We start from the raw sequence: 14511 nt of genomic DNA, 5'->3' as shown, positions 1-14511 counted from the left end.
CGAGGTAACAGGACGTTGCTGCTGCTGCTTCGTGCTTACTGAAATCTGAGGTGAGAATTTCTCATCGTTGTGGTGTGTTGTTGTTGTGGTTGTGGTTGTTGTGGTTGTTGTTGTGTACCAAGGTAGAGCCTCGCTGTTTCTCTCTCTCAGGGATGTCAACTGAGTAGCAGCGAGTGTTGGAATCGATGTCCAGATTGGAACTTTGCCCCGCGGGGCCTTGCCTCCTGCCCTCGCCTGACTGGCGTTCAAGTTTAATTCTCTCGCTCAAGATAAATTTGTCTTCACGCGGCTCGCTACTCTGTAACTTTGGTTACTGTAGATATTAACGCAGTTTTTTTCGTGTTTTTATCAGCCCAAGCCCGCTTGAGCTGCTGTACCGCTCTCGTTCTCAGAAGCGCCCTGCCCACAACAACAACAACCACAACAACAACAACAACCAACAACAACAACAACCACCACAACAACAACAACGAGGCGAGGCTTGTCAACACGTGGCGCTGTTCACTCTGGACGCGGCACCGCGAGTCGGTGTCTGTGGGTCACAGGCGCTCAGCGCCGCGTGCCGCTGTTCACTCTGAACGAGTGGAGGGGGGCACCGCGGGGGGGGGGGGGGGCAGGAGGTAAATCCACGCCGCCACGGGGAGAGGGAGAGACACGGGGAGCGCCTCGGCTGTGTCGGTTGATCCTCCATTCGTTACTTGGTGGAGTGACGCAGCATTAATGTCACGCTAGAAACCTCCTGGTTCCACCAGCCCACAGGGGATTATTGTGTCCGTCCGTCCGTCCGTCGTGCATCCAGAAATGGGAGGGGTGGGGCTGGGTGGGGAGGGGCTGGTCACCCCGTGGTGCCCTTATAAAACTCAACGTTTCACCTACTCACGCCGGCTTGTGCCGCCCTCACAGTCGGGCATATTTGCGGAATACACCACGCCGCCGTTGACCCTGCAGGCCATTGAGCGAGCAACCCAACGTTCCTACCAGCGCAGGAATGAGGTAATGGTGTGCTGGGTGAATAATCAAGAGACACACTCACCCAAATGCAAACAAAGTTAAGAGCCCACAAAGACGCACACTTTGGCACGTAAGTTTGCCTACCACATAGCTTTACATTGGTGTGTGTATGCTCATAAGTTTACTCTCAGGCACGAATATACTGATTTTGTACAATCTACAATGGCCTATTGTGTGAGAACAATATCCCGTCTGACAATGAAACAAAGGCAGACTTTTCACAGACTAAGATGTCGACATTAATGATTTTACTCCAGAGTACTTTTTAAAACATGATTCAAAGTTTAGGTGTGTCTTTCCGCATTGCAATAATGGCACAAGTATTAAATGTGGGTGTTTGAGGTTATCTCGGCCAAATACTCCCAACAACTATGTCATACCCCACCCTTGAGGTACACTGCAAGGTCCAGAGACACGATGTCTCATATCCTGTGTTAAAGCCTTAAGGCAGACAACTGTACAGTTTGTCTTTATGTCCTACCAAATTATTTTATGAACGTAATACAAGGGCAGCAACAACACATCTAAAAACTGCTGTTTGGATTTCCTTGACTTAAATACAACTCTCCAACGATGTAAATGGCCATGAGCGGTTAGGAGAGCTTCTTTACCAATGCTGTTTATTGAATGAGTGTTGCAGTAAATCATCCAGTACTTTGTTGCAGTGCCACACCTGGTTCAGAGTTGCACCTGCCACTGTGACTTTGAAGTTCACGTATGAGTACCATTATGCACCTGTGTCTGATTAGTTTACATTTATATTGGCACCGAAGCAAAAACGGATGACAAGGGAATTCTAAAATGTATTCATTGATGGATTTACCGCCAAATAACACTTCATGTAGTACTGTAATTTAATTACCCACCTTTTTAATCTGCTTCCTGAAAAAAGCTAGCGTTTTAGAATATCTTACATTTGTGCGTAAAGTACGAATAGCTTTTAGAGGACTTTTTTGTACATTTTCCACCATGCACATGAAAACCAGATGATTGGCCTTGCTTCTAATTCCTTCTACGGGAATGCTTTGAAATTGCATCATGGGTGTAGTAATGACTAAACCATACCAACCTCCATCTTTCCCCAATCTCCAGATGTATCAAATTCTCAGCATAGCAGGTCACGGCTCTCGGGTGAAAGCAGTTCCCCCAGTTGGTACAGGTGCAGCCTGAGGAAGGCTGCTGGCAATTGAACACAGTCCTTTTGTTGTACACATTCACACACTGGGTCTGAAGAAATTAATGGCACGAGGAGTGGGATTTAAGCCATGGCTGCATTCTCGGCACATACCGTAATTAAAATGTTTGCCCATATTTACAGACTTGTGTTGGTGAAAAAACCCCAGCAATCTTGGGCCAGATTGCTCTTTAAATCTGGGTCTGCAGCGTGGGACGGCACCACCTTAAGTATTTTTCAAACGAAAAAAAATCGGCAGTGTGGAATGTCCATGTGTTTGCACAATGGGAACGCTTGCCAGAGTGAACCTTTCTCCAGATGAACCTTTCATTTAAATTCACATTGCTGTCAAAAAGTATTTACAGAGAAATGTGCACCATGAAATGTGCGTAGAGCTAAGATAATGGCAAAGGAGGAGTTAAGTTTGATAAAAACAAGAGTTTTAAAATGATCTTTGAATACAATGTTTCTTTAACTCTTGAAAAATATACTTTTAAGCGGTACGAGATGGCACAGATAAGAGTGGGGATAAAAAAGGCACGTGTCTTTATCATCCATTTCCATTACATTAATTTCCATACTTGTTTCACTTAGAGGGCATTTAGACAATGTAGAGATGATCCCGATTCATGTAATTGCTTAGCTTGCTGGTATTATGCCACGTGTTTAAATTACTTTGTATTTAGACTATGAAATATATTTTCAACTCCATTTCTTGTTGTGGTACATTCATTTTCGTGAAGTACTTTATTCCGAAAACAATTACAAGAATAATTAAATATGTTTTGTTGTTGTTGCAAATCAGGCACTCTCATCCTGAATAACCGTTCAGCAGGAAGCGGAGAGTGGGAGTGTGCGCGCAGTGAAGGACAGTGGCCTTGAACAAAACCGCCGGCTACTGAAGAATATGTACAGCGTTGCCGACCTGCTGGCTTCCCATGGCTTCAGGTCGGGCAGGAGGCCGACATCCGGCAGCAGCAGCAGCACACAGCCTCCACTCCGGATGGAGCCGCCCCGGTCAGGGCTGGAGCAGGGGTTTCCTGGCCAGGATGTGTGGCACGACGCACCGCCCGCTCCCCGCGCCACACGTCACTCCAGCCTGCCACTACAAGAGCACCCCGCAAGGGCCGAGCCCTCCAGGGAAAGGGCAGAGCTCGTAAGTGAAAAGGCGAACTATGAAGAGGGGCAAATGCAGCCCCAAAGCCCCCCTGTGACCATAAGGTGAGGAGCTCGCTGGAGAAAAACGCACCGTCAAAAAAGTTCAGCATTTTTAGACATCATTTCCTTTCTTTGACTGCTGTGTCATTTGCCTGAAATGAAATGTGCTTGTACTCTGTTTGAACAGCTGTAACATAATTTCCTTTGAGAAACGAACAGATTACACAAATGTATATGTATGCATATGCTGCTTATACAGTACTTACTGTATGCCTATAAAAAAAACACTGGCTTATGCATAGAATGTGACAAGAGTGCATTACGTCGACTATTAATACTTAAATAGAATAGGTTTCACCCTTTCTGGCAATAAACCAGGAGTTAAGATTTCCAAACACCACATAGATACCTTTACGTGATGCTTGAACACCCCTATCTAACACATCAATAGGCTGCAGGATTTATGCTGACCAGTCAAACAATATACACACATTTTAAACTATTAATTCTTACGTGCACAATTCTCTGCAAGTACTCTGATCACAAGAATCATTTTCAAATGTTAATCGATGCAGTTACATGCCTAGATATACACCTGTGGGCAGATTATATGAATGCCCACTGTTGGTGCAATTAAAATACAATATAATTGACCGAAATGAGAATCCCTGGTAAGCTTGCTGTGGTTGCATCCTGGCAGCCGTACCAGGCACATTATTTTATTTTTGTCTCGTTTTAAAGTGCTGCATGCATCATTTATGCCATGGATAGTTACTCAGTGGAACAACTGCAGTTCCCAGTTTTATTTGTTTGTTTGTTTTCCACTGCTGTGCTAACTTTACGCCACAACTCATTCGGCCACGGTTTGGTTTTACACTCTCATCATTTATGTGGGTGAGTAGAAAGTAATCACAATCAACTGGCAACAGGGTGGTACACCGGCTATGTGAAAGATGTACTCCTGAAGACATATGAGCTCAGACATGGTATGTTGAAGTTTGGATTTCACCAAGGCAACATCAACTTCACGGTCTTGGCTTCCGTTTTGGGGATTATTATGCTGATGTTCATGCCCCCACCCCACATACTGAAAGTTTCTTCCAAACCCATGAAATACCAATAAAATGTTGTCACCCTTGTAACAGACATGGCAAATATAATACAAAGACTGAGCCAAAGGGCATGTCTTGATTTGAAATGGCCCGTCGTTTTTCAATGAATGGTCTGCATCCGATTACGAATTGGCAGAGAAACTGCTTAAAAGACAGTGTTGTAAAATTCTTAAGGGGATGCGATGCTGTATACACTGTATAAGGCGTTCACAAAGACACTGTAATCCTTTTGAATATGATTAATTAGTCACCAGCACTTAAAATATTGTTCCAATAGTTAAACTCTTTAAGATGTCCTAAATGTTTCAAAAACATGTATAAAAAATGAATGCAAAACAGCATGCTCTACAAAACACACACTCGCACATGATTGATGTCTACCCCTGACCCAGGATTTAAGCAATGGCTCATTGAAAAGAAAAAGCAGAAAGTTACAAATGCTAAAAGCGTTCTAGTGTTGATGCAATTTGGTCACAATATTTATTTTGTTCTGCAGGAACTTTGAAAACCAGCTTCCATTATTGGAGGGATCCGATGAAAGCGTGAGTTACTGGCGGCGCCGTGGGCAGGATTTCAGCGTGCTGCTGGACTACGCAATCCACCAACCGCCTCATGTTGACGTCCCTCCGCCTGCCTACCTTGCAGGGTTACGAGATCAAGCCCCATCACACAACACAGTGCAGCATGGCCCTTTCAACCAGACTGCAGTGTCTCGCGAGGCAACCCCCCCACCGTACCCTGCAGTGTCTCGTGACTCGACTCTTCCCTCGGAATACTCTGGATTGCACGGCTACCCAGCTAATGCAGACACAATCCCACGCCCCAGCACCTACCCACAGCCTCCACCATACAAGGCTGAACCTCCGACCCTGGAATTATCTCAGAACTCTGCACCACAGACTACACAGCTGCAACAAAGTAAAATAAATCCAGACTACGCGTTATTGACCGATCAAAGTAAAAATATGCACAGGAATAGCAGAGAAAAAGGGAATTCCAAATATGTATCAAGCCATTGCTGTAGTGACTACCAGGACATGTCAGGGATGTATTACTCCTCAAGTCAGTGTGGTCAGGACAGCAAGGACATGTTGGTGAATCCAGGCAAAGGAAGCACTTCCCTCCAGGCAACATCAGATGCACATGCAATATTGTACACAGGAAAACAATACTTTGAAGCAACTCCCCTACCAACAGAGAAGATTGAAAAACCTCAAACATTCAGGCCTCCACCGCCAACATACGAGATGTACCAAATGAGAAGCAAAGATTGCTACAAGGGACCAACAACACAAGTTCAATTGAAAAACGTGTGTTGTCATACGAGTACACATGAAAATGGGCAATACAAGTCATCAGCAGAATTTCCCCAGACAGATTTATGCCTCCTGAATCACAAATGAAATATCAAAATGTACAGCTGCCCACATACATCAAACCACCAGATTACATTCCTCAATATAAAGAGAATACATCTCGTCAAAATCAACATGCAAGCAATGAAAACAGCATTGACTCTACTGGTGAAAGCAAACAAAAACTTAGAACAGCTCGTGTTGAATACATTCCATTCACAGACCCATGGGTGCGAATTGTCCCCAAGGCACACTGGGAAACTGAGCGCCAAAATCAAGACAATGGTCACAGTGTGAGGAAGTCTACAAATGACAACAATTCTGTAAACTACATTCATGTAAAAGAAGGCTAGACAAACAATTGTTGTACTCAAAGCAAATACCACCTCCATCACTTGTGTTACCTGTACTAAATCAGGATTCATATTTTTGGAGAAATTCGCAGTCAAACCATGAAATCAACAAGCATAAAATGCATTCAGATGACATAACGTACATGCAGTTAAAATATCCGGACAGTACCTCAACAAGTGCTGATCATGCATTTCACTCAAGAAAGGGCCACATACAAGAAACAGCAGGTGAACATAGATCTGTGTTGCATACAGATAAAAAGGAGGGTATTCTTCAGGGTGACAAGACACATGAAGCAAGTGGTGGTCAGATGCCACGTAGCCTGCTTGGAGTCCGGACCGGCATGCATCAGCGAGGAGCTGTGGGAGAAACTGTGTTCTGTTTGATCTCCGTGCCAAGTCAGTCTGTGGATGTGGATCAAGGTGGCATTTGGCTCCCAGATGTGTCAAACGGCAGCAGTAACGCCGTTCCCGAACACTCCCACCAGCACACGCAGTCTGCAAGTGAGCTGGAGCTGCAAGCACTCACTGGGAAAATGATCGCCGAGGAAGAGGCACGCAAGGCCAAAGAAAAAGCGGAGGAAAAGGCGAAAAAGCATGCATGTGAAAGCCAAATATTAAGTCACCCACTGAAATTTAGTTCTGAACTAAAAGGTGAAGCAAAAATGTATGAAACACCTCAAAAACCACTATCACAAAAACAGCTTAATAATGTTACCTTGCACTGTGTTCCAAAGCAGCTATATCCTGATGAACGAACATTTGTGTCACAGAAAAATAGACAAATTCATGGGCATGCTGTAGAGGTGGAGGGTAAACATTTCCAAGCCTCTAATTGCAGGTGGAAAACCCAAAATTCACAAAATACATCCCATATTACTGGTGAAACAAAAAATGAGGAAATTAAAAGTGAATTTGGATCTAAAATCTCCTCCAGGTCAGTCTCGTGCTGCTTGTATCTGAGGAAATGTAAACAACTAACATTTTCTATTTACCAACAACAGTATAATTAATTTGGTTTAACACATCAGCTTTCGTGGCCAATATCCATAAAGGTGTATTGGGTTAGATCGCGTAAATATAAATGTGTTAACACACCACCACCTGACAGCCAATTAGTAAGGTTTGTCGCGGAAACAAAATGTGCCAATTAGTGACTACTTAAGCTTACCAGTGTGTTGGAGAGTAAACCCACAACATTTACAATTTGAGTATGATGTTTTGCTGGTGATTACAACCAGCTTCAGGCGATTTTACAAAATGTAAAAAAGTTTGAATGTTTACCAAAATCCTTTATTATTGAATAATTGCCAGGCTAAACTATTAAAGTGGTAGGATATCAATTGGTTAACCTTTTACCGCATGTCGATATTCAAAGTTAATCATACCGCTTTATACAATTTGAGATCAAATATATATATATTGCCGTTTGCTTTGAGAATCTATATGTGGTATCAGGTTTTAAAAATTGGCAAGTTACTGCTTAAATTGGTAGCGTTTGATTTTAAGAATATCTTTGAACTGTTGAATTCCTATTGGGAAATAATTTGCCTAGTTCCTTCCTGTTTGAGCATGCGTATTAATAAAGATGTCGATACGAGTATTAACGTGAGTTTTCTTGCAGATTAATAAAGACCTGATTTGTTTTTAAAGATGACTGATCGTACGTTATTGCTACCATGTTTCCTTTAAAAAACACGGACGAGTAGACATACACACACGAGTGTGCATCCAAACACGACTGTATATACAGCGGTGTGCATTCACACACGAGTGTGCATGTGTTTCTACGCTTTTTAACGTTAATTTACTTCAGAACAATAAAGACCTGATAGGTTAAAGATGACTGATCGTCGCTTATTACTACAATCTTCATAGCGAACACGTGTGGAGGCGAGTTTCAGGCGAAGCATCTCCAGCACACAAGTTGACCCTCACCTGGCAGCATCGTGGCTGTCCGCTGGTCACACTCATGACGTCACACTCATGACGTCACACGCACGAGCTGTAGGGGCGGGGCTCTGTCTGCTCAGTGGCGCTGTTTTCATTCATTGAGCACCACGAGCGGGGAGTCTCATTCCTACCACGTTGCCCCTACATTCTTTGTACGACACAATATTAAAACTCATTTGTTCCAGTACATAATCATACACGAGTACACATATACACCCCCATGTACACACACCCACACACGAGTGGACATACACAGCGCTGTAGAAACATACACGAATGTGCATACACACTGCCTCATACATACACACACGGGTGCACATGCATACAAGTGCGCATACACACACGAGTGTACATACACAGCAGTGTACGTACAAAGGGATTGCGTTCTACTACACGAACAAATGTGCGAACAAATGATTTACATACCTATACACACACATTCACGCATGTACATATCCACATCAACGAGTGTAAATAAACACACGAGTGGACATACACAGAAGTACAGATCCATGTACATACAGACAGTAGTATTTTTTCACGACCTCCTGTTGTTTGGAATTACCCAGCCACGAGCAGAGTTCGGAAAAAAAGAATCCGCTACCTAATCCGCGGTGCCGGACGGTAACGCTGCGGTGGATGTGAGCAATGTCCTGGAGGGAAGGCGCGTAGCCACCACAGATACCCACGAGGTCTCTGGACGGGTGCGAGGCGCTGGTAACCTCTCCAAATTCAATGCAATAATTATTTTAAAAACATCCAAAATATTAAACACATACACACGAGTTTAACACGTAGGATTTCGGGGCCAATATCATCCATAATAGAGGTTGTTAGGTTAGATCGCTGAAGTATATAAATGTGTCTTTAAAATAAAACATTAAATAAATGCATGCCGACAAAGGGCAGCATACTTCAATAGAGCGCAGCTGCGTGGTCAACACATCTATGCTTCAATATAAGCAACGAAACAGTGAGACTTCCCAAATCTGATTGTCGACTGATGAAGCTAGTTTTAATTACAGGCGAAACGTCGTACTCAGATTGTAAATGTTGTGGCTTGGCTCTCCAACACACCGGTGTGCTGTACTCGTGAAACATTTGCTTGTTCTGTTTACGTGACAATCCTTACTAGTTCGCTTTGTCGGGTGTGGCGGGTTTCAACGACACATTTATATATTTAAGCGATCGAACCCAAAAAAACTTTAATATGGACATGATAATAAACCAAGCTTACAAGCTAAACCATTCAGATGAGCATTCAAAGTTCATGGCAGAAATTATAATATAAAACACTCGTTTTCTAGAAGCACCCCGCTCAACACGATTGTCATTAAATATATTTATAAAACAAAGTCAGTACAGTATAAACTTGCACATCTTATTCCAATCAAGCTCGAGATCACCAATTTTTATATTTCAGACTGTATGTCGCTTTATAATCCTCTAAACTTGCAGCAGTTTAGAGGACATTGGGGGGTGAATATTAGCAAATTAACTCGAAGCACGGAATAATGCATGGAGATGCACATCCTTATTCAAACGGAAGTGTACAATTATGCAGTGAGATGTACATACGTATTATGTTGCTAGATATGCGGATTGTTAATGTAAAAATTACAATTGAAGACAAAGTCCATGATAGGCCAAGGCGAGAACAAAGGATTTGGATGCAGTGAGATGTACATACGTATTATGTTGAAATGCAATTAGGTGATTAGTCACTACTTGTGGAATGCGTAGGAGGTGGGCGGGGGGTTTCAAAGTCATATTATGCCCGTGCATTATGCAGGATTAGCAGCATCAAAGGGAGGGAGTAGGGTTAGCATTCATAAAGGGAAGGAATGTTAATAGTATGGAGCTGCAGTAACTAAACCACCACGTAAAAAACTAAAATATGAACTACATCAGTATCATTAGTATACTAAATATACTCCAATAAGCTGAGCTACTAACAGAAATTCATACATTACAATTTTACGTCGCAAAAAACAGAATATGCCTCCAGCTACACTTTTTTCTCTTACATCACACGAGTCTACCCCGTACTATATACTGCCATAGACAAACCCAACATTAAATAATATGCTGTATAACTATACACCACCCTATACCTTAGACTATACATTATAATATTACACTATGTATTATTCTACCCACCCTACTGTATACCATACTGCTGTATATTCACTATACAATTATGATACTATATATTACCTTATACATTATATTAAACATTACACTTTTATACTATTTGTTATTATACAATCTTCTGTGCGATGCGGCTGTTTAGGCGGGTTGTGTGACACTGCCGCAGCCGGCATTTGTCAGCTGTTGTAGCGCCGCGGGGCGTGTGCAGTGAACACGCAGGCCGGCCGGGTTTGGTGCAGGGATCTGCCGCCACCCAAAACTCGGGCGACGCCAAAGTAATAATGAAAATAATAAAATAAATTATATGATGGAAGATGAAAGTAAGAAGAGCGGTGGTGAGTGAAGAAGGACGTGGGTAAGGTACGAGGTGTGGTGACGGTTGATAAACTGTGAGAGCGATCTGGGACTGCATCCAGCTGCGGCGCTGTCGCCATCCTACTCTCGAATCCATTGAGAGGGCAGATCCAGCAGTGGATTGTGTGAATCTAATAACGACCGCAATGTGATACGAGTGATTATAATGCAATTCAAATCCCACAGCCCGCAGTTCGTATATATATATGCATACAAAATGTATTCATTCGAGCAGTATGGTTCTAATATTGGATATTATGAAAGGCATATGACTAATCGGCCTTGCCCGCATCCCGACACTGATGTTCACCTTCAGTGCAGGCAGGAACAATCACCACTCCACGCGTGGGGCATACAGCTTCCTACAGCTCACCGCCACGGTTGGCCCCTTCATTATTTTGTTCAAAGGAAGAGCCACACTCCCTGTTTCTACACTATGGGGACCTCATTTGCCAGTAAAAATATGATAATTGGTTCTTTACCCTTCTATCTGGCAACAAAACTGACACCTTTTTGCAAGGAGTCATGTTTGCATAGACCGCAATACCTGCAGTCATAAATACAAACAAAAGACATAACTCTGATAATGTGCACTGTCCTTGAAGTTGATTGGTCCACACCCGAGACAGCTTTCCTTCGAGCCTAGTCTCATATGGGTTGGACCAGATGACGCCAAAAGGCGCCTTTTGGCGTCATCTGGTCCAACCCATATGAGACTAGGCTCGAAGGAAAGCTGTCTCGGGTGTGGACCAATCAACTTCAAGGACAGTGCACATTATCAGAGTTATGTCTTTTGTTTGTATTTATGACTGCAGGTATTGCGGTCTATGCAAACATGACTCCTTGCAAAAAGGTGTCAGTTTTGTTGCCAGATAGAAGGGTAAAGAACCAATTATCACACTCCCTGTTGTTTGGCATTCCCCTGCCCACGAGTAAAGTTCTGTAAAAACAACCCCCTACCTCATCAGCGGTGCAGGGCGGTAAAGCTGTGGTCAATGTGAGCAATGTCCGAGAGGGAAGGCTCATAGACATCACAGAGGCCCACGAGGTCTCCGGACTGTTGCGATGGGCTGGTAACCCCTCCACATTCAATGCACTTACCGTGAGAACACGTGGTAAATAAAAACACACACATCACTGTACATACACATCAGTGTAAATACACACTGCTATAGACTGATGATGGTTATAATAATAAACAACACTTACAAACTATACCATCCAGATGGGTATCCAGAGCAATTGTAACCGTTTTAATTGATCGAATATAACAAATAACCTTCGTTGTTTAGACACACCATCAACAAGAGTCCTTAAAAATATCCATAAAATCAAGTCACCACGCTATAAAGCACCTCTTAGAATATCTCCATCAGCATTGCAACATTTTATACTTATATTCATAGTCGATAAATTGATCACAGTTTACAGGCCATTGTAAATGTGCAAACTAACAACATGTACATACCACCCCCCAATGTCCTCTAAACTGCTGCAAGTTTAGAGGATTATAAAGCGACATAGAGCCTGAAATATCAAAAATTGGTGATCTCGAGCTTGATTTGGAATAAAATGTGCAAGTTTATACTGTACTGACTTTGTTTTATAAATATATTTAATGACAATCGTGTTGAGCGGGGTGCTTCTAGAAAACGAGTGTTTTATATTAAAAAACTCTGCCATGAACTTTGAATAATCATCTGAATGGTTTAGCTTGTAAGCGTGGTTTATTATAATGTCCATATTAAAGGTTTTTTGGGTTAGATCGCTTAAATATACAAATGTGTCGTTGAAACCCACTACCACCCGACAAAGCCAACTAGTTAGGGTTGTCACGTAAACAGAACATGCATATTAGTCACTAGTACAGCACACCGGTGTGTTGGAGAGCCAAGCCACAACATTTACAATGTGAGTACGACCTTTCGTCTGTAATTAAAACTAGCTTCATCAGTCAACAGTCAGATTTGGGAAGTCTCACTGGCCCTACAGCTCGTGAGTGTGACGTCATGAGTGTGACCAGCGGACTGCCACGATGCTGCCAGGTAAGGGTAAACTTGTGTGATGGAGATGCTTCACCTGAAACTCGCCTCCACACGTGTTCGCTATGAACATTGTAGCAATAAGGGACGATTAGTCATCTTTAACATGTCAGGTCTTTATTGTTCTGCAAGTATATTAACGTTAAAACTCGTAGAAACACATGCACACTCGTGTGTAAATGCACACCGCTGTATATACAGTCGTGTTTGGATGCACACTCGTGTGTGTATGTCAACTCGTCCGTGTTTTTTAAAGGAAACATGGTAGCAATAACGTACGATCAGTCATCTTTAAAAACAAATCAGGTCTTTATTAATTTGCAAGAAAACTCACGTTAATACTCGTGTAATAACAGCCATAGAGGGTTCACGTGGGGATTGGCTTGCCAATCCTGCTTTGTAGCCAATAAGGGTTGAGATAGGGAGCATGGCCCCGGCGTGATCACGGCATGTCATCAGGAGTGATTGGCCCAGCCATTCGGGGCCCCAGCTAATGGGAAGCCGGATGAGAGGCGTGGTCCCGGGATTGACAGGGAACCATCGAGAATGGTCGAGGCTGTCCATGAAGGATTGGCCGGGGGGACCACGTGACGGAGGGATTAAGAGGGAGTGAGAGAGAACGATCGAGAGCAGACTGGGGAACGAGCAGAGCGAGATGCCACGCGCGTACGGGGGCTCTGGGTGCCACGTGCGCGGTGGGAACTGGTGTGAAGTCTGCCCGCTCTCTGTTGTCTGCCAGCAACGGAGCGTGTGTGAGTAAAGTGTATTGTGGTGAAAATAAAGAGGACCGATTCCGAAGCCGTCTCAGAAGGATTATTACACTCGTATCGACATCTTTATTAATACGCTTGCTCAAACAGGAAAGGAACTAGGCAAATTATTTCCCAATAGGAATTCAACAGTTAAAAGATATTCTTAAAATCAAACTTAGGATGGCTCTCTTTTCATGTTCACGGAGAATCGCTACAAATCCTTTGTTCTTCCCCAACATACAGGGTGCACCATCAGTACAGACAGAAATAAGTTTATCCATCGGTAGTTTTTTTATTTAGCAAACTCCATGAAAGACGTGAATAAATCCTCTCCTCTTGTTGTCCCTTTCATTGGCAAAACAGCCAAGCTTTCCTCACGCAGTGTGTCACCTGCAGCATACCTGGCAATTATACTGAACTCAATAGATGGCTAACGTCTGTTGACTCATCTAACGCGAGAGAAAAGTATGTCCCGGCGTTTATGTCCTTAATTTGTGTTTCCTCGACTTGATTTGCCATCATGATGCTACGATCGTGAACAGTTCTTGCTGACAGAGGCATGTCTTTTATTCGTTTGATTATCTTGTCTTTATTTGGGAAGTCATCAAACAGTTCATTGGCCACATCAAGCATGAATGTTTTGGCATACTCGCCATCTGTGAATGGCTTTCCATTCCTTACTATTGCCAAAGCACCCGCAAAGCTAGCGGAATTCCCGTCACCTTGCTTGGTCCACACACGTAGTTGCTGCTGACTCGTCTGCACTCTCCGCTGTAGCTCTTCGCATGCCTTTTTCCTGCTGTCCCCCGCTGGATATTTCGATGCAAATGAAGCATGGTGCGTATCGAAGTGCCGCTTTATATTTGACCGTTTCATCAATGCAATTTTATCATTGCATATTAGACATACCGCAGATCCTGCTCTCTCCACAAATGCAAATTCCTCTGCCCACGCAGCCTGGAATGCACGGTAATCATTGTCTTTTTTATTTTCGCCATCTTTTCCGTTACAAGGGTTGAAGCGGATAAACTAGTTGGCTATCTGATCAAATGGATTTCTACACCTTTACAATAACCCGTCACATGCTCGCGAGCCA

At 43.2% G+C, this 14511-nt stretch overlaps 1 protein-coding gene across 1 annotated transcript; it reads left to right on the top strand.

The window, feature by feature from the left end:
• Nucleotides 1-2802: 2802 nt before the first annotated feature.
• On the top strand, nt 2803-7390 carry LOC133339942 (uncharacterized). Its single transcript, XM_061548051.1, has 2 exons — nt 2803-3406; nt 4952-7390. The coding sequence occupies exons 1-2, from the start codon at nt 3093-3095 to the stop codon at nt 5856-5858; spliced, it is 1221 nt and encodes a 406-aa protein (XP_061404035.1). The 5' UTR covers nt 2803-3092; the 3' UTR covers nt 5859-7390.
• The last annotated feature ends 7121 nt before the right edge of the window (nt 7391-14511 follow it).

This window comes from Lethenteron reissneri, unplaced genomic scaffold (assembly GCF_015708825.2).
Source record: "Lethenteron reissneri isolate LAM-NWPU_2019-01 unplaced genomic scaffold, ASM1570882v1 scaffold_588, whole genome shotgun sequence".
Lineage (NCBI taxonomy): Eukaryota > Metazoa > Chordata > Hyperoartia > Petromyzontiformes > Petromyzontidae > Lethenteron > Lethenteron reissneri.
Note: the sequence above shows the minus strand (reverse complement) of the source record. Positions and strands in the feature narration are given on the sequence as shown.